The following is a 25,835-nucleotide window of genomic DNA, read 5'->3' as shown; positions in this document are numbered from 1 at the left end:
GAGCGGCCCCGCGCACCGGAACGGGCGGTGCTGCCTGCACAGCCGTTTCCTGCCCGGGACGCGGCGGAGCGGAGGCGGGCGGAGCGGAGCCGAGCGGAGCCATGACTCACCAGACCGGCATCCACGGTGAGCGGCGCCCGCCGAGCGCTCGTGTCCCCCCGCCCCGTGGCGGGGGCTGCCCCGCTGCTCGGCCCCCGCCCCGGGCTGGGCTGCCCCGCTGCGCCCCCCGCCATCGGCACCCCCGGGGCCGCGCCCCGCGCATCCCCGGCCCCGCCGCGGCGGGCTCCGGGCGGTGTCGCGACAGCGGCGGCGGTGGGGGCGATAAGATGAAGCTTCCCGAAGGAGCCGGCGGGTTTCCTGCGGTTTGCGGGGGAGGGGGACACTGAGTCAGGCTCGGAGCGTTTGGGTGCCGGGAGGAGGTGCGGGAGGGGAGTCTGGCCCCGGGGTGCGGCGGGTGCGGGGCTCTCCCGCATCCTTTGTCTGGGCTGATGCTCAGCACCCGCCGCGACGTGCTCGGACAGATGTGTCACGCACATCTGCCTGGCCACAGCCCCGGCCACCGCTCCCTTGCCTACGGGGATGCTCGGCCCCGGCTGCTCCCCAGCCCAGAGGAGCTGCGGAGAGCCCGAGTGAATTCCTGCTTCCCGATTTCTCCGCCCGCTCCCCACAGGACCCAGCCAGCACCCCGACACGACGGCTTCTGCATTTCTGAGTGTGCTTGGTGCATGACTGACTGTGTGTCCTCACGGTATTTCCCTCCTGCCCCCCGCCTTGCCAGCTCAATTAGCAGTATTAATCAGGAGTAGAGGTGCTGCATAATTTATGTAACCGAATCAATATGCGAGCAGGGATGTGAGAGCAGCTGCCCCTGGAGCCCTGCTCTGTGCGGTCGGGTGTGAATCCATCCCGCAGCTTGTCCCGGGAGGGAGCTGGGACATTGGCCTCACAGCTCTCTCCGGTTAGCACCTTTGTGCCGGGCTGAGAATTTGTGCCTGCTGGTCCTTCATGGCATGAGCATCCTTGTTCCTTCAGCATGGTCGAGAACGTCCTTCCCCTCCAGTTTCTTCTGGAGAGTCGCCAGCAATGATGCTTAGATGTTTCTCCTGCTTCTTGCTCAGGAGAGCTGGTGGTTGTTGATGGTGTTTGTGTTCAGGTTCATTGCCTCTGGCTTAAGCTGAGATCCTGAAGTTCAGGCTCTAATTAAGTCTTCCTTGTTTTGTAAAACTGGAACAATAATTAAAAAAGTTAAAAATCAGCAGGATGGACCCCTGCACCCACCTGAGCTCTGGGTGTGCTGGCCCCTCTTTGCAGAGCAGTCCGTGGGGTTTGGGCAGGCAGGGCCTGTTGCACTGTGTGCCCCAGAGGCTGCTGCCTGTTGCTCACTGGCCATGCCCGGCTGCTCCTGTGCTGCCGGTGCTGTCCTTCCTGGCACCCTGCAGCTGCCAGGGAGGGAGATGTGTCAGCCTGGGTTTCTCTAGGAGCACTGACCTTCGCTGACCTTGGTTGCCCACTGCTTGGCAAACTGTGCCCGGTGCTGGGAGTCACCGTGGGGCGTGACGTGAGGTGCCCTGTCAGCAGGAAAGGGGAAGGGACTCGACTTCCCCCAAGGAGCAGCAGCGGTGCAGGGTGGGCAGGGACCTGATGATTCTGGCAGCAGATTCCTGTGCTGGGGGTGGTGTAAAAACCTCCCTGTGGTTATGGAAAATAGCTTGTATTGGGTGGTCTTGCTGTTGCAGCATCTTGGACATCTCTCCATGCCCTGTTGCACCGTCTCTCTTCCGGGAAGCTGCTGTTTCCTCTCTGAATTCAAATCTGTCTCTCCAACACCTGTGATGCACAACTGGGATGCTCTAGTCTTTAAGGGAACCCCCTCCTGAGGTGGGTTTTGGATATTTCAGTCTGCCCCACCCCATCACAGTGGTTGAATTATTCTGTTTGCTCAGCAAAGAGCAGATTCCATATCAAATGAGGAACAACAATCCCAGTGCTACTTTCATCCCCTCTGCTGAGGCACTGAGGTCTGTTGTTTGCAGAGGATGAGGGATTATTCACATCTTCCTGGTTTCTGAAGCCTTGTTATCTTTGTGTGCACCCAGTGTGTTCTGTTTTTTCATTCCCATTTCTGCCATATTTTCAGGAAGACATCTGCTCCCAGGGGAATTATGATCAGATTCCGTGGCTGGCTTAGAGGAGGTTGCAGACAAGCTGGCGAAGGATTTTGCTTGACACTGTGCTAGATCTGTGTGAGGCAGGGTGAGGTGGTGGTGGGGAACCCCCGGAGCAGCCTCCTGCTGCGATACTCCCATGTCATCCCAGCTTTTGGAGAGAAACAGATGGAGGGGAAGCAATGGCAGTGAGAGCTGGGGGGTCAGGGACTGCAGTCAGGCCTGAGCCTTTCCTGCAGGGACAAGGGGCTAATTATTATTTTTTTTAGGTATCCCAGGCAGCTCTCTTGAAGGTGCTGGCAAGAAAACCAGGCTGCCATGGAGACTGCCAGGCTGGGGAGGCGGTTGGAAGCTATCAAAGGTTGCTGTGGGCTTCCTGGGGCTGGAAACCTGCTTTTTAGCTACAGCTGGGAGGGTTCATTGAGTGTTTTTGCAGTCTCTGTTTTGCTCGGAGTAGCATTAGATTGGAACAGCATTTGCTGCCTGAGCTTAGAACCTTGGGAAGGCAATGCTGAACCAGGGCTTTGATGCTGGTGGGAGGTCATCTGCTTTCAGTTGCTTCTGGGATCTCTTTCAAGACCACTGGGTAGAGAGAAAAAGTCTTTTAGAGGGTATTTTTTTTCATCTAGAAAGTAGAGAAATCAAATACATTTTGTTTCTTCAACCCAAAAATAGAGTTTGGTACCTGCTTTTTCTGGGGGAGGTGGCAAGATCTGGGGATAGGTGGGGACCTTTGCTCCCATCCACAGCTGAGCTGCCACTTAGTCCCAAGTCTGGATCTTGCTTTGGGAACACATCTGGTAAGAATGGATGTTTGCTTTGGGAGAAGCATAACCATGGTGCACATGGGCAGGAATGCTGTCAGGTGGTAAAAAAAGAGCAGTGAGCTGGGACCCAGGAGCTACTGGGTCTGCAAAAGTCTTTGTGGAAAGCAGGCAGCTTCCTGGCTCTCTAGAGAGAAGAAGGAAGGACCTTCTCTGCCCATCCACCACATCCTTAGCCCCTCTCCTTTGGCTGTGCTGGGAGGCAGCATTGGCTCTGGAGGCACCTGGATGCACAAATTTGGGGGGCAACTTTGGCATGCTGAGGGCACCCCCTAACCAGAGACATGTCACAAGGTGCCATCAGCCAAAGAGAAGGAGAAGGGCTGGCTGGTTCCTGGCCCTTTTTACTCATGGGGAACAGAGGGCACTGGGCTGCTGCAAGGATATTTTTGAGGAGCCAGACCCCGTCTCTCTTCTGGGGCCACCTTGGAGGTTGATGCCTGCTGGGGGTATGGCTCATATCCAAGTGGAGGGTACACCAGGATGGCCAGAATGGCAGCACCGGTGGAAGAGCAGATAAATGCCCTTCAAACCCCTTGAAGTCAAGCACCTAAAGTGGTGGGATAGAGGAAGTCCTTTGGAAAAATGTGCACTGAGAGACTAAATGCAGTGAGATTGTGGCCAGGGTCTGTCCCTGGGTGCCTGCCCCCTCCAATGCACAGACCAGTGCTCTGCTGGTGGCTTTACTGGGTGGAGAGAAGGAATAGCAACCAGCAGCTTCTGCAGGTGAGGATGGACCATGTGTGCTGCACCACTCTGCCCCAGGATCCAGCTGATGCTGCCTGCAGGGCAAGTGCTGCCTACCCTGGAGCAAGGGAAGGGACAAATAACTCCAATCCAAGGTGGTGAAGTGCAGACAAGACAGGTCCTGGGCACATGTGGAAAATCAGGTGTTGAGAAGCAAATGTGTAGTGTCAGACAGGTGGCTGAAAGTCTCTGGGCAGGATTTGCACTGAGAACCTGGAGCTGTCTATGTGAAATCCTGCAGGAATACAGTCTAACCCCACAGAAAATTGGGAGAAAAGCTTTGCTTGTCTCTCCTCTTACTCCCTTTTCCCCCCCACCCCGCTCCCTTCTTTCTATTTTCTTCTGACATCTGTAGTTTTTTTCCTCAGAAAAGATTCCCTGCAAGGACATATTTATTTTTTCCATGGTGAGAAATAAAATCCTCTTACTGCTTAAACTGGCCAACTGTGTCCATTGGCAGAAAAGCTCTGCAGCAAGCAAGTTGAGTGGGCACTGTGTAAAGGAGTTACACTGGGATAGACTGAAAGGAAAGAATTTTAGCAACAGCAAAAGCTGTTTTGTGCCTGTTGCAGTTGTATCCTTTCCTGCATGTCCAGACCAGGAGCTGGGCAGAGGTGCCTGGGCAGGGGAAGCGTGGGTAATGCAGATATAACCATGTTTTATTCATCACCATCTTGACTTCTGTCTGGCCAAGCATCCCTGGAACTTGGACAAGTTTTGCCTGGGTTTGTGGCTGGATTTTTGGCTGAGTTTCCCTGTTGCATCCCAGGCACGCTGTGCCCCAGACAGTGAAAGGGAAGCAGCCGCTTGCAGTCGCATCGAGTTGAAGATTATGTCCAGGGAATGAAAGATTGATGGCCGGAGGCTCGGGTTTCCTGTCAGGAGGGCAAGGTGACTTGATGTATTGAGAGAGGCATCTGTTTCAGGGAGCATGCATTATTGATCTGGGAGCTGGGCACTGCGTGGGGGCGATGGGGAAGGGTCAAACAAGTGAAAACTTGTTGCTGTCCCAACAAGTGGGCGAGGGGCTGGAGGAGGGGACGTGCGGGGGAGGCGCTGTGGCTGTCGCCTCCATCCCCGTCCCACGGTGCATCCCCGGGGACAGAGTGGCTGTTGCTGTGGCTACGGCTGTCATCGCTGCCTCTCTCCCCCCTGGGCTTCTTGCAGCCCAGCTCTGCTCAGAGAAGCTAGCTGGGGCTGTTCACAGCAGAAAAAGGCTCCATTTGGGAGCAGTGTTTGGCAGGGTGGTACCCACAAGCACCATCGTTCAGCAGTTCGAACAAGAGCAATGCTTCAAGCCTGGCACTGAAATCTCCTGAGGACTCATCCAAAGGGGCACATCCCAGCACAGGGCAGTCAAGACAGACAGCAGGCAGTGTCTGTCAGTAGGTGCAAGGATGTGGCTACCCTGTTGTTCCCTAAGCTGGGAGAATTCAGGCTTTGGTCTGCACCTTTTGGTCAGTGCTGCCAGAGAGGTGGCACTGTCCTGCCCTCCCCCCAGCAGCTCCAGTTCTCCTCTGCCTGTTTGCCTGTGGGGTCAGGGCCACCTGAAGGCCACTGCTGGCCAACCATCACCTCCCTGCCACACTGTGAGCTGCCCTGCCTGGGTGCTCCAGAGTCATCAGCTGGCTCTGCTCAGCCCTCCATCCCAAATGGGTGGCAGATGCCACTGGGCTGGGGGCCTGTGTGGGACAAGGGGACCTGCTGCTATCAGGCTTCTAAATGCAGATTGCTTGTGAGCAGGGGACAACTCACCTGAAGCCTACAAACAAGTGGGAGAGGGAGATGCTGCAGGACTCAGTGGCTGAAGGTGATTTTGGGCTGTGTGGGTGGCTGAGGAGGCACAGGGTTCGTGTGCCCACCAGGTCTGCCGGGAGGATCAACAGCAGGGCGGCCTTGTGGAAAGGTCAGAAGGTTCCTCAGATGCTACTGAGCTCACACTGCCTCAAAGCAGCAACATCCCAAGCAACATCCATTTTTCAGGGCAGGGATGTCCTGGTGTCCTTCCCAGGGTTTGGTCACCTCAACGTGAGATTTCCCAAGTGCCAAGGTGGGTCTTGATGTTTCTGGCTGGAAAACCAGTACAAGCTGTTCCTGATTTTCCTTCTCTTCCCTGGGCTGACCAGCTGCAGTTCCTTTGGTGGCTCCTGCACACTGTGCCCTCTGGCACAGGTGCTGTCTGTGCTCTGCCTTGCTCCTTGCACGATGCTGAGCCTGGGCGTGCTGTTCGTGCTGTGCCTGCAGCCTTGTCAGCACCAGATAACACGGTCATGCTCTTGTTTGTGCCTTCACAAACGACTTTGCCTGCAGCAGCGTGAAGTGACTAACCTGGACTTGTCTCCTCTGTTCTCTGGAGCTGCTGGACCCTGCCCTGTCTGGTCCTTTCCCTGGCTATGGTACTTTGCTTCTTATTGAGTTTCATCCTATTTCTTTTTTTCCCAGCCCATTTGTCCAGTCTTCTGAGAGAATGGTGAATTTTTCTCCAGTGCACATTTACATCTGCTCTAGCTTCCCACCTTACAGCTGCAGGAAGCACTATTGCAGCTGCCAGAAGTGTTCATGGAAATGTGGATAAACCTGGACCCACCACAGGTGCCCAGGACACCTTGCTTGATCCCACCTCTGATACCTCCCTGAGTGAGTTATCCATGTGGTTTTGTGTCCATGCTATGGAGGTTCACCATCACCATGCTCCCAAGCTGGCATCTGACACTTGGAGACACTTAGAAGCTGAGGTGAGACCCCTGAAGCCCACAGGTCTCTGGCCCTGCTGGAGGAAGCGTGAGGGATCTCATGTATCTTGGCACGAATAGATCCACTCTGGCTGTAGCCCAGCTTGGATTTGTTTCTGGATTATTTGTTCCAGGATTTCCCAGGAAGCTGTATACAGAGGGTGAGTTGGATGTGTGGGTCCCTTTCAGTCCTCTGCCCTGTTGCTCCTCTCTCTCCCTTGGTTTTTATGGTTTCCTCACACATGGGTTTTTCAGCTCTTGAGTTGTATCCTGGAGATTTCCTGGCAGTGGATGCCATGAGGGACCATCTCCAGTGTGAGGTCTCCTCTAGCTCTTCCTCCAGATCCGACTTCTCTATTAATATTTCAGGCACGCAAGCTATCTCGTCAAGTCTGCTGTGCCAATTAAGTCGTAATCATGCCGTAATGAAACAGTTGCTGAGTTCGTGCTCAAACCTTCCCTGGTTTATTCCTCTCCCTCCTCACTGGCTCTTGGCTCTGCATTGTGAGAGGCAGAAGGGGACATTGGAGACACTCTGGTGTTTTTATTTCAATGAAAATTGCTTTAAAAAAAATAATCAGCAGAATTAAATCTTGCAAGCCCACTCTGAAGTTTTTTTGAAGGCTTTGCTGCTGTCTCCCCTGGAAACAGTCTCCCTCCTTGGAAGACCTTGTGGTATTTCCTGTGGTGTGCTAGGCTTCTCTGGCAGCATCCAGGCTCTTCCTCATCCCCTTCAACCCCTCAGTATTACAAGACCCCAGTGCTTGGCTGTCCCTTGTCAACCAACTCAACTTCCAATCATCCTGTCTATTGATCTTCAGGGCACTCCTAGCATTTCCAAGTGGGCTGCAGAGTTGCATTTTCCCAGACTCCTGATTTTCCAGACCCACCCCCCCACCTACTTTTGGGTCCTGGGAAGGATGGTGTCAGACTGGAGGGATTTGCAAGCTGGTTAGTGCTGCAGAGATTTCCTATTTCTTCCCTGAAGTTCATGCTATGGAAACATCCAAGAGCGATGTTATTCTCTCATAGTTTTGCAGTGTAATAGGAATTGGTGAAACTTAATGCTTATTAAGAGCTTTTGTCTCCTGCACAAGGTTTCCTGGGTGTATAAATGTCTTTTTCTCTTCCTCTTCTGCCTTGTGTGTATGCAATAACCACAGATGCTGCCAGAAGGAAACAGCCGCTCTCAACAGGGAAAGGGGCTAAAAATACCGGAGTATCCTTGGTTGGGCACAGCAGGAGCGGGCTGAGCTCCCGGCTGGCACTGGGACAGGGTGAATATCTGCTCTGGGAACTGGGAGAGCTGCATGTCTTGATGCTGTTGGAGGGAGCATGCTTGTGGTGGAATTACACCACAAGTCTTCTGTGTGTCCCCTAAAATGCCATTTAAGGAGTGATGTGTCTTTGCTGGGGTGTCTGTGTGCGCATTCCTGCAGGGCCTGTCAGGATGGCATCTCTGGGTTTGTATGGGATCTGCTGCCTGCAGGGAGCCAGACTGGGAGCTCTTCCTCACATGTGCCTCTTCTCTCCGTGGGAGGAGAAGCCACCCAGACCTGTGATCAAGGCAGGCTTTGAGCTGGTGGAGCAGATGCGTCGCAGAGGTGTCACCTGTGGGGGACAGGCAGGAGTTTCCTGGGAGCTCCCCAGGGATTCCTCCTCCCTCGGGGCTGGGGGAGCTGCGGGCAGTGCCCCAGCCCAGGGTCTGCCTCCAGGGGACTGAGGGCACCACTGAGTGACAGTCAGTGGCCACCCATGTCCCTTGTGCAGTGCTGGGTAACATCAAGGCTCCTCCTGGGACTATGCCGAGGGTGGTACCCGGTGCCGGAGGGACTGCAGGGAATGGATATGGCCCTTCTAGGGATGGCTGCCTTTGCCAAGTGCCTTAGCTGTGGATGCTCTTGGGCTCCAGGTTCCTTCCTGCTGCTGGCTCTTTTGGCACAGCAAAGCACTGGGAATGGAGGGACTGCTGAAGGAGATTCTGTGCATGGATCCTGGTGTGGGCTAAGGGGCTTCTGCTCAGGTCTCTAATCTTTGCAACACCAGTTTCTTGAGTATTTCTAACAAGCACAGCAGCCGTGAACCCACAGGGCCCCCTTTGCTGCACAGCTGCATCCAGGAAAGGGCTTGGGTGGCTTTAGGGGGAGCCAGTCCAGGAGATGATCCTTGTCAGGGGGTTGGCACCTCAGAGCCACATCTGCTGGGCTTTGCCTTCACACAGAGCATGTCCTGGCTGGCACAGGGAGCTCTGTGCCAGTGACGCCTCTGGGGTGGGCAGATGAAGCCTCCAGTGCTGGCTGTGGGCTGCTCCTTCAATATCCAGCTGCCTCCTGGTAGGATGCTGAAGACTGGCTGCCGTTGGCTGGTGCTCAAGGAGTGGGGTGAGGAGGAATGCTCCCCAAAATGCTTCCCAAAAGTCTTTTGTAATCCAAGCCCTACCAGCACCATAACAAAACCCTGGGGCTATTGCCTTTCCCTTCCCCACGGGCTCAGCTCCAAACCAGCATCTCCAGTTTGGAGCTGTGCTGGTTCCCAGCCGCTCGGGAGCAGCATCCTGCCGTGTGTCACAAGCCCAGGACATCACAGCCTGTCAGGACATCCTCCAGGCACCCCGACTATGCCAACCCTGCCGCTCTGTAAAGCGAATCAACTTGTCACTTGAGCTCTCCCTGCCTGCACTGGCCAAGCCATCATCTAAATTTGGGTGATTATGTTCACCCAGGCCAAGTATCAGGTTCTCTGGATCACATGTGCTCCCAGCTGCTATTTAACTCTGACGCCTCAAGGAGACGCAGCACTTCTCTCTCAGCTTTTTGGGTTTTGTATTATTGTTATTTTTTATTACAGCTTTTTTGGCACCAGAGATTTAATTATTTTTTCGGGGGGTTTTTTTTGAGTTTTAAATTTTTGTCCTGCCAAGTTAGTCCCCTTTCTGGTCAGTCACTGAGCAACCCAGCACCTGCTTTGATTGCTAGATCTGATCACAATGTTTTTGGTTCTTTCAGCCACCACAGAATTAAGGGACTTCTTTGCCAAAGCCCGAAATGGTTCAGTTCGGCTCATCAAGGTCATCATTGAGGACGGTAAGTCCCATTTTTAAGTGCTTTGATTTACAGTCTGTCTATTCTCTGTTTCCTCTCCTCCTTTCTTCTTCACCACTGCGGTGCCAGCTTATGTTTTTGGAAACCTCAGCAAAAATGCTGCTGGGGCATGTGGCAACCCAGACCTGAAATACAAGCCCAAACTTTGGGTGTGCTGGTGAGCAGCTCTTGGTGCCCCAGGGCAGCTCCAGTGGGGAGCAGTGACTTTGCCAGCAGAGCAATACCAGCCTGGGATCAGTGCTCTGTGGGGGCCTTTGCTGCTGCTGTGTCAGATTTTATTGTGGGATCCCTGTGACAGGCTGCTGCAGGGACCCTGGGACCTTTGTTGGGGGTGATGCACAGGCATCTTCTTCCTCAGATGTGTCATCCCACACCTGGCAAAGAGATTCTGGGGGCAGGGGGGTGTTCTGTGGCTCAAGGGCCAGCACAGGCCCACAGTGGCATCCCTTGAGGAATGCCACACTGTAAGACCCATCCCATCCCATGGGGCTGCCCAGGGTATCCTGCAGCCCAGGATACAGGCTGGCACCAACCTTGCCCGTGTTTGTCCCATGGAACGGGTCCTTCGGGTGGCCTCTGCATCTGTCAAGCAAGTGAGCAGAGCTCAGCACTGATTGAATGTCCCAGTGGGCGGGGGAGCTGCCCTGGTGTAGGTTTTCCATCACCTCGGCCTCATACAATTGCATATGAATGACTTGTTTCTCACGGGGACATTACTGCCCTGCCAATCTGCTGTCACCACCTCCCCTGGGTGGGCCACCAGTGCAAACACCGAGGTGGATGTGGTTGTAAGGAGCCTGCTGTCATAAGGAGCCCACCTGACCTTTGGAGAGGCCACAACGTCCTGTTCAGAAGAGCAGCGTGACTGGAAATGCACGGGACACATCAGTGGAGCTGCAGCAAGGCTCAGCAGTGTTGGCTTTGTCCTTGGCAAGGTCTCCATTGTTGGGAGATGAACCATCCACCTTGCTTATTTGGAGTGTCTTTGACAACAATTTTGTGCTCTCAGATCCTTTTCCTTCTAAAAAGTGGGAATCAGGTTTGTGTTAGGATAAGTTATGCCTGTCCCTAAGCCTGGATTTGGGTTGCTTAGGGCTTGTGCCACTGGTCTTGGGTTGTGGCTGCTGATGCCAGTGAGGGAGACTTTTTATCACCAATGGAAAACATTTCCCACCATCTCTGCTCTGGCTGAATGGGATTTATTTATCTGTCCATTGTCAGCAGCAGGACCACCACTCTTCTGTCACACAGGAGACATCAGCCTGCTGGTACCCAGCAGAGAAGGACCTTTGGGCACTAATGAGTGGCCAGGCAGATGGCACAGCCAGCCAGATGGATGCTCACCCTGGAAGGGAGGTGTCCAGAACTGCCTGGGGGAGGACATGCCAGCTGCCCTGCCTGAACAGGAGATGTGCAAGAGGAGCCTCCCTCTCTGCTTGATGGCTTGAAGCACCTTTTGCCCTCTGGAGAATTTGTCTTGGGGCATTTTGGAGCAGGCAACAGTGAGTAGAAGGAGAGGAAGGTGGTGCAGGGAGCCTTATGGCAGATGCTCTGTGTCCAGACATCTCCAAGACCACCTTTGTGGCTGAGTGATCCTTTGGGAGCAATTTGAGAAGTCATTTTTCCTTTGGAGAGCTACTGGGAAGAGCTGAGATTGAATGGAGGAGGGAGTAGGGCAGCAGGATGTGCACCAGGACTCAGCAGCAGTTTCCTGGCATGAGAGCAGCCTGTGCTCCAGCGTGTTTATAGATGATGCCGCTCCTCACTGTCAGCAGGATTTGGGACAAGGTTGGCTTTGTGGACTTCCCTATTGGATGCATTTCTTTACTGATAGGTGATGGTGTGCACTGAGTTTTGCAGATTGGCACCCACCAGAGCTGCGGGCAGGGCTGCCTTGTAGAGGCATTCCAGAGCAATGCAGGGAGTGCTGGGGGCTCCTCCAGGGCCAGAAACACTCCCAGCTCTGCTAGCAGCTCCTGGTGCAAACAGCCTGATATAGCCAATAACTTTGCTGAAGAGTGTCTGCTCCAAGTTTCCACTTTCTGACGCTTCCCAAGGAAGAAAATTTGTCCCTGAATGGGTTGAGCAGAACAGCAAAGAGCTCAGGGGAAAGTTGAAGGCTGCCAGCTCACAGCAGCTCGGCTGGGGTCCGGCTGAGTCACAGCCCGGGAATAGCCTGGGTGACTCAGCACTGATTGCTTTGTGAGTGAGGTGTTGGTTTGTTTTGCAGACAGAGATACCCTCGAACTGCCAGTGGGTTTGGTCTTTCGAAATTCCTGCAGTTTCTTCAGGGTCTCAGACCTTTGTGATGCACAAATCCATTTACAGAGCTTTGTGTTTATTTTAGGAGTACACTGAGGTTTTTATGCTTCCCTTTCTCAAAACAGGTAGTTTTGCCAAAGGTCAAACACTTTGTTCTCTGCTGTCCTTGTTACTGAACCAGCAACTTGTGGTTGCACAAATAACTGGATTCAGTAGTGGTGGCAGATGCCAGGGCAGTGCTGGGCAGGGGAGGGCTACACTGCTGTCATAGGGGATGTCCTGCCTGGGTGGGAAGAAGGGGTGAGTAATTCCTCCCAAACCCTTCATTCCTCAACTATTTTCCATAAAAGCTTTCCTGCCATGAGATTTGAAGGTGCTGAGCTGAATGGGTTGGGAGGGAGAGGGCTGTGCCCCAGCCAAGGGGCTACCTGGCTCCCAGTGGGCAGAGGTCCTAGCAGGGCATGTGCCCAGCCAAGCATGCCCTCAAGTGCTAATTGTCCAAGACACCAAAACATTTTGCTTTGGCACCTCCAGAATTTCCTACATCTTGTTCTGAGTCCCATAATCTCCCAGATGTTTCTGCATCTACAAGTGGAGTAAAAATACAGGCTGTTTTCCAGCAACCTACGCTGGTATCCTCAGCACCACCACTCTTCCACCACCCAGCCACCACAAAGCTTGATGTGACCCTTGCCATGGTGCAGTCCACTGGTGTGGATTCACATCTGTAGGATGCCTGCACCAGTGTTTAAATCCCAGCTGAGCATTGCCCAGCTCACAGGGCTCACAGTGCCACTGCCACCTGTGTAGCAGCTGAAAACAATACCTTGAGGTGTGTGTGAAATACACAGATTGCTTCCAGAGGCTGGGGTTCTCCTGGCAGCATGGTCCCCCTCCAGGCTGGTGACTGTGGGACATCCCTGCTGCCCACACACATGGGCTTTGGGTATCAGCTCTGATTTTGACCCCTGACATGTTACAGGGAATCCAGTGAGAGTAGCTTTGGCTCATCATCCTGGATTTTGCTGAGACCATTACTCTTCTCAGCACCCAAATGTTGGTGGTTCTCCATGTCCCTAGTGACCCTAGGGCTTGTCCAGGTGGGATGGGGGAGGTCTCGTGTTCCCCTGTGAGCAAGGAGGGATGGCTGGGGACTGCAGAGCTGGAGGGAGCAGAATGGGAGGAAGCCACAGGTGGTCACCAGAGAGGAGACTGTGCTGGTGAGGAACATGGGAGGGGAAGAGATGATTGACAGGAGGCTGGCAGAAAACCAGCCCTCCACAGCAGCCACAGCCCCATGGTCATCCCTGGGAAGGTACACTCCTGCATGTGACTCGAGGTCATAATTTCTTCTTCTGCAGTACTGCATCATTGGTGGTGGTGGAGCTGCAGTGAGCCCTTAGTGAGCTGCCACCTGGTTCTGCAAGATGAACCTTGCTTTCTTTTGTCTAACACCACCTTTTCTGTCTTCTCCTTCCAGAGCAGCTCGTGCTGGGAGCCCACAAGGAGCTGTCCCGGCGCTGGGACGCTGACTATGACACCTTTGTGCTGCCCTTGCTGGACGAGCAGCAGCCATGCTACGTCCTGTACCGCCTGGACAGCCAGAACGCCCAGGGCTACGAGTGGCTCTTCATCTCCTGGTCCCCCGACAGCTCCCCGGTGAGCTGCAGGCCCTGGCACCCAGCCCGGGGACAGGGATGGGCTGGGGGAGCTGCAGGGGGGAGGAGGTGCTGGCCAGAGGACTTTGTCCTGGGGCTGTGGTGGAGCATTCACACCCTAGGTCATGGTGCCTGGGCTGAGAAATGGAGACTGCTGTGGGGATGGGAAATTTCTCAAGACACAAAGAGATGCACTGGGACTGTGTCTCTGTCCTATTTCAGTGCTAGGTGAAGAGATGAAGGGGCTGGGATGTAGAGGGGGGAGTGGTGTGGACCACGAGGCCAGGATGGAGACACCCCACCATGGCTCTGGCTGTTGCTGGGAAGAGCTGGCACTGACACTGGTTTGCCTCCAGCCTGGCCTTGCTCTGCTTGAGGCTGATGCAGAGTGGCTGCCAGCCCTTCTCTAGGCCTTGCTCCAAGTCACTTTTAAGTGGCTCTGTGGTATTTGTGCCTCCTCTAAACCAGGTGCTGGTGGGAAATGGTGCTCTGGAGCTTAGGGACTAGAAAGCAAAGCATGGAATAAACCGATGGATTGTGGGCAGCGCTTGGCAAGGCTGCAGCCACAGAAATAGCCCTGGTGGGTTTTCCCAGCTGATCCCTACTAGGGATGCTGCCATTATAAATCAGACTGAGCTAGAAACTCGGTGGGTCCTCCCCAGAGAGGCTGAGGTGTGTGCAGCCTGTGGTGGGATGGTGGCTGTGAGCACTGGGCACCTCTCTGGTGCCCCTGTGTGACAGCACTGCCACCCCTGTCCTGCAGGTCCGGCTGAAGATGCTCTACGCTGCCACCAGAGCCACCGTGAAGAAGGAGTTTGGTGGGGGGCACATAAAGGACGAGATGTTTGGCACAGTGAAGGTACAGTGGTGGGTCCTGGGCAACCTTTTGGGTCTGACCCTGAGCTTCAGCAACCTGCCCAGGGCTCAGTTTTGGGCAGTGGGATGTGGGATGCTGGTGTTTGGTGAGGGAGCAGCAGGGTCTCGGTCCCCTGTGCTGCTCCCTGAGTGGCCAGTGCTGCTTTCTCCTTCCTGCCTGGCTGTGGTCTGTGATGGAGAGCGTGGAGGAGGTGGGAGGAAGGCTGCAAGATGTGGAGCTTTATGCTGAATGGGAGAAGAAGTGCCAGGTGGTGGCACTGTCACTCCAGCAGCGGGAGCTACCTCCATGCCAGGGTGATCTGCTGCCTTGTGTGGAGGTGTCTCCTTCTCTTCCATGGGCAGAGGGAGCTGCACAGCCAGGGACTCCTGGACATGAGGCCTGCTGGGGCCTCTGGTACTGGTGGAAGCAAGGGAGCATTCCTGCTCTTTTCCAAGGTCCCTCTGCTGCTCCTGGGCTATGGGCTCTGCCTTTCCCTCTCACTTCCATGCTCATGAGCTTCATGAAACAGCCAGAGGAGCCCACTGCCGCAGCCATGGGAGGCTGGGGAGGGGCAGGGTGGTCAGAACACACAAATCGAGTGTGGCGTTTGCATGGAGGAACCCAAAAGCCTCAAGGTTGATCCTCCTGGTCAGGAGGCAGCCCGAGACTCACTGTGTTGCTTAAGGCTGGGGGTACATCCAGCTCTGCAGCGATGACCACCCGTGACGCTTGCCCTGTGCCTGTGTCTGCAGGAGGACGTGTCCCTGAGCGGTTACCAGAAGCACGTGTCCTCCTGCTCTGCCCCAGCCCCGCTGACCGCGGCCGAGCAGGAGCTCCAGCAGATCCGCATCAACGAGGTGGGTGTCCAGCAGAGCTGGGGGTGTGCAGCAGAGCTGGGGGTGTGCAGCAGAGCTGGGGGTGTGCAGCAGAGCTGGGTGTCCAGCAGAGCTGGGTGTCCAGCAGAGCTGGGGGTGTCCAGCAGAGCTGGGGGTGTGCAGCAGAGCTGGGGGTGTCCAGCAGAGCTGGGGGTGTGCAGCAGAGCTGGGTGTCCAGCAGAGCTGGGTGTGCAGCAGAGCTGGGTGTCCAGCAGAGCTGGGGGTGTCCAGCAGAGCTGGGGGTGTGCAGCAGAGCTGGGGGTGTCCAGCAGAGCTGGGTGTCCAGCAGAGCTGAGTGTCCAGCAGAGCTGGGTGTCCAGCAGAGCTGGGTGTGCAGCAGAGCTGGGGGTGCCCAGCAGAGCGGGGTGACCAGCAGAGCTGGGGGTGTCCAGCAGAGCTGGGGGTGTGCAGCAGAGCTGGGGGTGTGCAGCAGAGCTGGGGGTGTGCAGCAGAGCTGGGTGTCCAGTGGAGCTGGGGGTGCCCAACAGAGGAGCCTGAGGCCCTCTGGGCACAAAGGGATGAAGGATGCAGGGAGTGAGCGTTCAATTGAAAGCGATGGCTCATTTTTACTTCGCTCTCTGCTATTTAAACCATCTCTGCTCTTCTCAAGGTGGATGAGCACCCTCACAGTCAAATTGGTAGCATAAAGAGGAATTTACACTGCTCTTTTTTTTCCCCTTGCTTGGGCATGAGCTCAGGACTGTGTTTTGCTGACAGTCAGAAGATGGTTTGGGGCTGAATGCAGGTCTCTAACCTGTGGGTATTGGACCAAAGGCCAGAGCTGAGTTTGAAGATAGGGAAGGCAGGAAGCATTCAGGCTTATCTTTGGACTGCAGCAGCATGCTCTCCCATACACTTCCTTTATGTCTATAAATATGAGAGATGCTGTCCCAAGAAATACAGATCTTAGCCTGTATTTGGGGGTTTATGTGCTGGAAAGGATGTGGAAGTGGTGCAGGGTAGGGCTGGGGACACACAAGGCTGTGTCACCTTTGCTCCCTGCTGGCCTTTCACAGCCTCTGTGGTGCTGTGACATGCTGAGGCAGAAAAGGGGGTGTGCTCACTGTGTGGGAAGACCACTTGGAAGGAGTATTTTGTGGGGGGAGACGGGGGAATTTCCCTTAGATGCATGGGAAGCTTTCCTCTCTAGAGGAGCATCCTTCTCTTCTGCCTGTGCTGAGGCTGTGGCACTCATGGATGGATCAGGACATGTGTGGGAGATGTGATACCAATCAGCCTCATGGCATTAATTAATAGCACAGACGAGGCAGGAAGTTTCTACCTGATGAAGCAGGTCTGGGGGTGGTTTCCACCTGCCAAAGCAAGTCTGCAGGTGGCAAAGTTGAGGGAGAAGCCACCAAGGGGTGGTCTCCACTAGGTGGGTCTTAGGGGAGTTAGCCCAGCTCACTGCCTGGAGAGCCTGGGCAGAATTTGTCCTGGGAGCTCTGAGGGGATGCCCATGTTTGGAGATGAGAGAGGTGCTGATGGTAGCTGTGTGACTTGTTTGGCACCTTGGGACATCTGAACTTGATGATCCTTGAGGGTCGCTTTTGACTCACCTGAATCTGTGATCTGCCATCACCTTGTCTGGCCTGTGCTGCAGGATTAAGTAGTTTTGGGTGGCTGTTGGGGTGTGTTTTACAGGGTTGTATGGCCCAGGTAAGTGGTGCTAGTGATGCTCGTTTATCTGCCTCATTCTCCTTCCCTCCCACCCTTGCCTTTGTGAGATGCAGCTCCTGGATGGAAGTGCTGCTGCTGTCTGGTTTGTTGAGAGTTATTTTAAGGGTGCATGTCCCCTGTGTCAGCCTGGGCCACAGGGAGAAGTCACTGACATTAAGAATGAGATGAAGATTAATATGTTTTTGCCTGTGGGTTTAAAGGTGGGAAGCAGCCAAGTGCTGAGTGTGCTAAGGGGTCTCTGTGTTGGTGTTGCAGCTGCTCAGCCTTGGTTGGACATGGAGCAGGAGGCAGTGGGAGCTATTATTTTGATGCTTGGTGCTGTTCTGACCTCCCTGAGGTGGGAAGTCTCAAGACTGCCAGTAAATGCAGGTTTGAGGCAGTTTCTGGAGCCCCACAAATCAGATGGCTGAAATCGAGGGGGTGGGCATGGGAGCAGCTCACAACCTGCTTGGTACAGAGATGCCTCCAGCCTTGTTCCTAGCCTGCAGCTTGCAGGGTCCCTTGTGCACAGGCTGTGGGGGCTGGAGCGTGCCTGCACGTGACAGCTGAGTTTGGAGGAGCAGATCCAGTGTGTGGGAATGAGTGCTGAGGGTCAGCACTGACCTGCGAATCAGCCCTGGGGCAAGCCCTGACCTCAGCACTTCTGCATGTCTGCCCAGGCCCCTGCAAGGTCCAGGACCTTGTGCATCCCCTTGTGTTCAGCCAATCCATTAGGATTTCAGAAATGACACAAGGGACATGGTTTCTTTAAAAACCACAGGTGCTTTGCTGTGCCCCTCGCCTGGAGCTGCTGCTGACTCCCAACCTTCCAAGACACCAGCCAGACTTGCAGCCTTCACCCTGCACATGCCTCTGTTTCTGGTCAGGCAGAAGCTGCCTGGGATCCTCCCCAGCCACCAGATGAGTGCAGAGAGGGGATAGGAAGAGAAGGGCAGGATAGCCTGAAGGGACAGGTGAGGGCTGCAGAGCCAGCACAGTGGCCTCGACACTGAGCAAGGAAGGACTCAGGGTTTGCACATCCCCCAGGGAGCTGTCCAGCCTTTGGGAAAGCAGGGTTTGGGCTATGGTTTAAGGATGTGATGGACAGAGGTGATGTCATGAGTTAACTCCACTTTTTGATAGCTGGGTGAGAGCTCGTGGAAATTTGCCACCTGATTTATAAATATATTTTTAATAGCTGGAAAATGCCAGCTTTACTGAGCTGATAGTTGTCAGCAGACCGTGGGCTAAGAAACAGCTTTGAATTTGGCATTGAGCTCAACACCCACGACTGGGGAGTCTTTGTAGAAGTGTTGCAGGTTCAGAAACAGAGGTGGAGGGGGAGCTGGGCATATCCCATTGGTGGGCCCATGGGACAGGGGAAGGCAGCCTTGGAGCTGGGAGAGGAGGTGGGAGAATTGAGGAGAAACACGGGTTTGTTTGGTTTGTTGTTGCTATTGCAGTGTGTAAGGGTGTGTCCTTCACAGCTGCCCTGCAGTGTTGGTGCTGCTTCGCCAGAACCTTCCCATGAGGACTTTGCCATAAGACAGAGAAATGCTCCTTTGGCAGGGTCAGCACCAACCAGGAGGGACAAAAGAGGAGGAGACAGTCTAACCTAAAGGAAAGGAGATAAAATAACCTCCTAGGCAAGCCTGCTGCTGGCAAGGTTGGGAGGCTGGGTTGCAACACATGCTCAGCTGTCCCGTGCACTGCTCCCAAACTGTGCCCTGGGGAGTGTTTCAGGCAGGCAATTTTTAATGCTTTTGAAAAGGGAAGGAGTAGAAAATACAGAGGTATATGGGGGAGTTGATATTGCTGGGACAAATTTCCATCTCTCGGTGGTTTTGGACTTCAGTGTGCTTTGTGTCAGAGCTAAGGTCTCTACGGTCCCATTGTAACTCTCCTGGTCTTCTTGCATTTATAGCAGAGAAAGCTGGGGTTCTGCAGGTGTTGGCAGTGGTAATGTCCTTGTGCTGCACCTCTCCACAGGATGGGATGGTAGGACAGCAGAGCTGGGGGTCAGCTGGACTTTGTGCCCACCTGAGCATTCCCGAGGGACGCCCTGCTCATCCTCCAGGATGCTTGGCATGGAGAGAGGCTTGGGCATTTTTTTCCTCACAAACCTTCCATATGTGCTCCTTGGTGGAAGATATTCCAAAAGCTATTGCTGCAAGTGCTGGAACTCCTCCAGACCCTGGGCTGAGGCCATCCTGACTGGGGAGCCAGGAGGAGATGGGGCAGGAATGGGCTCTGCACAGGGATGTTGATGGAGACCCTGCATGCCCAGGCTCTGGGCTGGCCAGGCTCTCCCTCATGCTCCTCCCCAGCACTGGCATCTCCTGTGTGGCTTTTTGCTGCTCTCCCTGCCCTCATTTCCAGGATCAGTGTTCCTTGCCCTCCAGCAGAGAGGTGGTGCAGCTCCCTCCTCCTGGCACATCCGTGTGTCCCCCAGCCCTTCCCCTCCCACACGAGACCGCCCTCCCTGCGCCGGGTGCCATTGACAGTGTGTCTCCTCTCCCCACGCTCGCAGGACTCCTGTTCCCAAGACTCGAGCACTGAGATGGTAGGCTGCTCTGCCTGCTTGATGCCCGGTTTCTCCTTCTCCTGGCAGTGTTTTCCTGCATGCTCTGCTCCGGGCATCTGGCTCCATCATCTCCCCAGGGTGTGGGCACCGCGTGGGGCTGCTGTAACAAAGGACAGCCTGTAACGAGCCCCACTTCGGTGTTGCCGAGTGGTTTTGAGATGTCAGCACAAACTCTTGTGTTTCTCTTGGCATGCCTTGACTTTTCTTCCTTTTCTCTATCAGGGGGAGGGAAATGAAGAAAGAAAAAAAAAACCCCATAAAGGTTGGACTCTATCCAAAATCCCCAAAACCGATCCCAGAAGAAAGGGACCCACGCTCACTGCAGAGCACCTGGGATAGTGTTGCTGGAGTGTTTCCCTGGGAGGGGGTCTTGAGGTGGGAGGGGCTCCTCTGCCATGGGGTGACACCATCTCCCTGTATTCTGTGGCAGATGGTGGGGGGCTGTTGCTGCTGCCCATCGCTGGTAGAGTACCCCGACCCCGAGGAGGTATGGTGTGCCCGCCGCGTCCTGCCCTTCTCCTCTGGTCCCCAGCAGGGACCCTGCTGTGGCTGGATGGAGGCACCTGGAGCGATTTGATGTCTTTGCAATCTCCTTCTCTCCCCTCTTTGAAGTGGAGTTTGCTCTCCTGGTCCAGGGGGTTTGCTCGGGATATGGCTGGCAGCCTCTGCCTTGTAGGGGTTGTGGGGGAAACAGCGTCTGGGATCTTTCTGAGCTGTGGAACTCCAATCCCCAACTCCGGTGGAATTCCTGGAGGGAATGTCTGTGTGCTGCAGTTAAACCCACTGAGGAGGGTGGGGTACCCAGCTGAGTGCTGTGATTTCAGGGCTTCCCTGTCACCCACAGGTTGCAGTCGAAGATGATCGGAGGACACGTGCCAGTGCTGGTCACAGCATCCATGCCAGGGATTCACTGGGAAACGTTGGTTTTGAGCTGGGCTTTGCTGAGAGTGAAGCAGGAGGTGTGGGGGTGCATGGCTGGGGCCGGGTGATGTCCTGGAGAGCTGGGATGGTGACAAGCACCACCATCCTGAGCCTGGCTGACTCTTGGTGGTCTAATGCCATGATCCCTGTGGGGCAGGTGTCAGACAGCTCCTTGGATGAGAAGCCTTTAGCTGCAGAACCAGCTGGTTTTCCTATTTCTCCTTTCCCCACCCTTTGCCACTGTGCCCTGACGCTCGAGGTGGTCTCCATCCCCAGGTGAAGACGGAGATCAGCGTGGAGAGCAAGCACCAGACGCTGCAGGGCCTGGCCTTCCCCCTGCAGCTGGATGCCCAGCAAGCCATCCAGGCTCTCAAGCAGAAGAAAATCAACTACATCCAGCTGGTAGGTCCCTCACACGGCTTCTCTGTGCCCCACTCCCCACATCCTGCTGCTGTCTCTCACTCCCATCTGCTCCCTGTCCCCTCTGTCGATCAGAAGCTGGATTTGGAGCGGGAGACCATCGACCTGGTGCACACGAGCCCCACAGAGATCACTGACCTGCCCAAGAGGATCCCCCAGGACTCTGCTCGCTACCATTTCTTCCTGTACAAGCACTCACATGAGGGAGATTACCTGGAGTCTGTTGGTGAGAGCCTCAGCACTGGGAAATGCCAGTTTCAGCCTGTGCCAGTTCCTGTTTTCCCTGGACCAGTGGTTGCATGGGGAGCAGATAGGGACGGGGATGGTGCATCAGGAACCCTTTAGTGCCAGGTGCAGTGCAGGTCTCTGGGTGCTGCCACAGAGGATTTGGTGGTGACTGGTTTGGTTTCCTCCAGTGTTGCAGGATACCAGGGGAGATTTGGGAGGGGTGGTAGATGGCATGCTCACGCTCTGTTGCTGGATGTTACCTGGGACTCTGGGCTGGAAAAGCCGTGAGCGGGGTGGGATGCAGCCGGTGCTCTGTGGCCATGGGCCCGGGCAGTGCCACAAGCCCTGCCCTCTTTTTGCAGTCTTTATCTACTCCATGCCCGGGTACAAGTGCAGCATCAAGGAGCGCATGCTCTACTCCAGCTGCAAGAGCCGGTTGCTGGACACTGTGGAGCAGGAGTTTTGCCTGGAGATAGCCAAGAAGGTGAGTGTGAGCCTCCCCAGAGGTGACAGAGCCGGACACAGCCGAGGGACTGTGCTGCAGCCTTGGTCCAGCCCCTCTGATGGGCTTGGGGGGCAGTTGGGTGCCCCAAAGGTGGGTGGCAAATCCTAAGGGAGCTGCTGAGCCCCCGTTTCCCGTTGCTGGGCGCAGATCGAGATCGACGACGGAGCGGAGCTGACGGCGGAGTTCCTGTACGAGGAGGTGCACCCCAAGCAGCACGCCTTCAAGCAGGCCTTCGCCAAGCCCAAGGGGCCCGTGGGCAAGCGGGGACAGAAGCGGCTGATCAAGGGCCCGGGCGAGAACGGCGAGGACAGTTAGATCCCGCAGGGCCGGCGGTGAAAGGACACCATCCCTGCGGCGCTTCCCGCCTTCCTCTCCGCTGACCTGGGGATCTTTCCCTCCATCTCAGCCTTTTTTTGGGTTTTTTTACCTTTTTTTTTTTTTTCCTGTTTCATTCCTTTTTTAAACATCTGGATGGCTTGTTGCACCTGGGGGCAGAGCGATGGGGAGGGTTCAGGGTTGTTGCTGTTTCTTTTCCCGGTGTCCTTGTGCGAGCCCCGGGGCTGCGGGGGGAGTACGGGAGCAGCAGAGCCATGTCCCCAGCCTTGCTCCTGTCCCCCTCAGGGTCACAGCTCTCGGTGTCCCCTGGGTGACTGAAGGACACACTCACCTGAAAGCTGCTCTATGCAAAGGGAAGGGGGTAGCGTTGGGGATTCCTGTTTGAAAAGAGAAAATGCTTCTTTCCCTGCCCCCCCCCCCCAGCCTTCAGACTTTGTTCCCCTGTCCCACTCTTGGTGTGCACGGCCCCTCTGCCCCAGGCCTGGAGCGATCCCGCACCCCCTCAGGGTGTGGGCAGGACCCCCTGTGGGGTGGGCTTTGCTTCCTGTGGGATGGGAGTTTCTCCCAGCAGAGAGCCAGGCAGCGGGAGGTGGAAGTTCCCCACTGAGTCCTGAGCTCAGCCTGGACCTGGAGACAGGTCACTCTGCCTTTGGGTGATGTTTGCATCCCCTTTTTGAACTGCCCCAGTAAGGTTTTCCGCCTCAGAAGGAGCTGTTACGGCCCTGACTCAGCCCTGTCCCTGTTTAGGATGGGAGCTGAGGGGTTCCTGAGCCCTGCTCCCCCACTCTCTGTTCCCCAGCCCCCACCATTACCTTACCCCCCCAGGTTCTCAGCTGGGTCTCTGGGCTGGGGCAGCCCCGTGTCTCAATAATCACATGGGCTACCCCAAATCCTTGTGTGGGGGAGCATGACAGCCCCTGTGTGCCCCCAGGGATGTCCCCAGCCACCAAGGCCATCATCGGCACTGTGATTTGGGCTGCACTGGGGGCCTGGGGGGAGAGCACCTTGCTGCTGGGTACCAGCAAGGGCTCGAGAGCCACGTGCCTCCCTGAGAGGATGGAAAATGGGTCAGTGAAACCTGCCCTCTGCTTTCCAGCTGTGGCAGTGAGCTTCCCGATGTTGCCTCTGCCTCGGCGGAGTCAGGGGGTTGAAGCTGGGGGGAGCAGAGCACACTGTACTGAACGCTGTATTTTCTAAAGAATAAAGTATTTTTAAAACAGTCTGATGCTCTTTGGAGACCCCTGGGTTCCCCATGTTTGGGCATTTAGCAGCTGTGGTCTCTGGAGCTGCAAAGCAAATTGCTTGGACATCATGAGCCAGGAGCCAGCAACTCGCAACCTGCCTGCCCTGGCTGAGCCCAGCCCTCACCACTTTGAAGGACATCCACGCTTCAGTCCAGGGGTCTGGCACAACCACAATGCCTGGCAGAGATTTTTACACTGAGCCACTCCAGCAATGCCCAGAGCTTGAGCTGGCTGCAGGAGGCAGCATCCCTGCTCAGCCCAGCTTTCCCTGTTTTAATGGCTGGTGATTTTGCAAGGTTGTGAAGGTGCTCCTGGGGCTGTTCTATTGCATGGAGTGAATTCCTGCCTGGCCATGGGGAGGGAAAGCAGGACGATGCAGAGCCAACAGAAGAATTCAGAATGCAGTGGGGTCTGCCAGCATCCTAGGCTCCAAATCCTCCAGGTCAGGGCATTGCCATGTCTCGGCTTTACCCTCCATGCCCAGGACGAGACGGAAGATTTGCAAAGCCAGCTGTAAAATGTTTAAAAAAACAGTTTAAAAAAAAAAAAAAATAAAAATCCAACCCTGAGCAGTTTCCCTTTGACATGGAGGAGGAGAAGGAGGGAAGATGCTGCTATGCAGGAAGCAGCCTCAGTGCAGGAAAGCTCCCTGTATATAAATGCTAATAAGCCTGGCTGACGCCACCAGAGTCATTTGACAAGCTGAGTCACCCTTCTTCTTCGGATCTTACTCCCCTTCTGTGCTTGGTAATTTTTAACTTGCCCAAATATTGAGGGGGAGTGGGGGCTGTTCCCCTTTTCCCACCTGTCCCACTCACTGCCCCCACCCCCTGGCAGTGCAGCCATCCCAGGTGACACCCCCCTGTGCCAAAGGCCCATGGTCATGGGAGAGATGGCCAGGAGCAGCCCAAAGGCTGGGCACCCTCCCCATCCTATCTCATCCTGTCTCCTGTCCCACCCCATCCTATTCTGTGAGCTATCCTATCCTCCAGCCCATTCTCCATCTTTCATCCCTGCCTATTATCACCTCTCCCCTCACATCCTATCTCATGTCCCCCATCTCTTTCCACTTCATGCCTTCCTTTCCTGTCCCAGCTTCTCTTTAGTTTGATTTAAAAGTCTCTGCTGCTGCCTTGCAAAAGACCTGGGGTTTGAGGCAATGCTTGGGAAACCCACATTTGGTCAGCAGTGACTTATGCCACCTCAGGGCACATGGCATTTTCCTGGCTGGGCAGGGGACAGCAGGGCACATAGTTTCACATAGAAGGGGCAGCTGCAGGGGGCTGTGGCTGGACACCCACACAGCCAGCCTGAGGGCTCAGGGTTTTTAAGACTCACTGACAAAGGTTCATGGACTCCACAGCAAACGAGCTGCAGAGTAAATGATAGGAGTATGGTGCTTTTCCTTATGGGATTCCCAGGTGGGAAAGGTCAAAATTTCAGAGGAGCTAACTCCTTTGGCTTCCCCTCCCCTGAGATCTGAAGCAGAGGGGCTGCAAAAGAGTTACACCTGGTTGTAAGCTGAATGTGTGAATTAAGTCAGTTGGCACCTGGGCTATGAAACCTCAGGTGCCTGTGGGAAAGGGAGATGAGCCCTTGTCCTCTCAAGAGCTCCGTGCCCCCCCTACAATCCTTGGGGATGGCAGGAAGCAGGTAGGAGCAGCAGGGAGTGAAAGGCTATTTACCTGTTGGGGTAAGGATATCTGGGATCAGCCCAGCTGGGGCTGTGCAGGTTGGGGGCCTGGATGGAGAGGAGGGTGCCTAACCTAGCCTGGGGATGATGAGGGTTTGGGATCAAGCTGGGCTAGCAGCTCTGGCCCAGGGGCTGCCTCGCATGAGGCTTTTGGTGCCTTGTGCCAGTGTGTGCCCCAGCAGCAGTGGTTTGTGCTCAGTACACACTCACGTCCCCCATCCCAGCTGCTGGCAGCAGGCCAGGCTGTGGTGCAAGGGGTGTATCCCAACATAAATGTGTACAAAGCATCAGGGACACCAGAGCTGTGAATTTGGTGGTGCTGATAATGCCCCTGGCCACGGTAGGAGGAGAACCCCGCTCTGCAGCCTCCTCTCAGCAGTGGGGAACACGTGCTCCTGCTTGCACTTGGAATGGTTTTGCTGCTCCTGTAGCACCTGGGGTTTCTCTGTTGTGTAAATAGGTTGGGAAATGGAGGAGGGTATGAGTTTAGGGCTATGCAACATTTAACTAGATTGTTTTGCCCCAGACAAATGTTAGCCACAGCTTTATGGCTGCATTCTTGCTTCCTCACTCTGCCACTGCTGTTGTCTGACTTTAAACATATTTTACTGATTACTTCCTCTATTATTTTTTTTCCAGGCACCAAACTGAAGTTTGCATAACTTATCCCTACTTATACAACCCCCTATTCATTTTTTTTTTTTTGCTGGGAAACAATGTGTGTTTATTTTTCTTTCTTTGTCCTTTTCATTGGGGAGAATTTATCCTTTCAATGTGCCATTGGATTTGTCTTTCTTTTGCAGTTAAGTGATGGACATCTGCTGGCCTCTTGCTGTGCCCTGGTTCTGCTTTCACACTCTTGCTTGCCAACATCAGTGCTAAAGGTAATTTGTCACAGCTGATGTGAAGAGGTGTGGAGGTACTGGCTGCCACGTGCTGAGGTTATTCGTGTTCCTGTCATTTCTAAGGTTGCTGGCTTTGAATCTTGGGGTTTGGTTCTCTCCTGTGATTAATTTGGAGAAACT

At 54.9% G+C, this 25,835-nt stretch overlaps 1 protein-coding gene across 2 annotated transcripts; it reads left to right on the top strand.

Annotated features, from left to right (window-relative positions):
* Window positions 1-28: 28 nt before the first annotated feature.
* TWF2 (twinfilin actin binding protein 2) lies at window positions 29-23,095 on the top strand. Of its 2 annotated transcripts, none has more exons than XM_005522154.3 (9): window positions 29-126; window positions 9,474-9,551; window positions 13,312-13,490; window positions 14,253-14,348; window positions 15,098-15,202; window positions 20,661-20,786; window positions 20,880-21,030; window positions 21,395-21,516; window positions 21,685-23,095. In XM_005522154.3, the coding sequence occupies exons 1-9, from the start codon at window positions 102-104 to the stop codon at window positions 21,850-21,852; spliced, it is 1,050 nt and encodes a 349-aa protein (XP_005522211.1). In that variant the 5' UTR covers window positions 29-101; the 3' UTR covers window positions 21,853-23,095. The 2 variants fall into 2 exon arrangements, with proteins under 2 accessions (XP_005522211.1, XP_014107057.1); XM_014251582.2 differs by lacking the exon at window positions 29-126 and adding an exon at window positions 6,515-6,629.
* The last annotated feature ends 2,740 nt before the right edge of the window (window positions 23,096-25,835 follow it).

Source organism: Pseudopodoces humilis, chromosome 13 (genome assembly GCF_049639895.1).
Source record: "Pseudopodoces humilis isolate 2021_Gansu_Grassland_sample_001 chromosome 13, ASM4963989v1, whole genome shotgun sequence".
Lineage (NCBI taxonomy): Eukaryota > Metazoa > Chordata > Aves > Passeriformes > Paridae > Pseudopodoces > Pseudopodoces humilis.
Note: the sequence above shows the minus strand (reverse complement) of the source record. Positions and strands in the feature narration are given on the sequence as shown.

Excerpts from the sequence above, each read along its gene's own strand:
- TWF2 (XM_014251582.2), top strand. The coding sequence starts at position 6,530 with ATGTATCTTGGCACGAATAGATCCACTCTGGCTGTAGCCCAGCTTGGA. Across the intron at positions 13,491-14,252 it reads GGTCCCCCGACAGCTCCCCG|GTCCGGCTGAAGATGCTCTA; the intron begins GTGAGCTGCAGG and ends CCTGTCCTGCAG. Across the intron at positions 21,031-21,394 it reads AGATTACCTGGAGTCTGTTG|TCTTTATCTACTCCATGCCC; the intron begins GTGAGAGCCTCA and ends CTCTTTTTGCAG.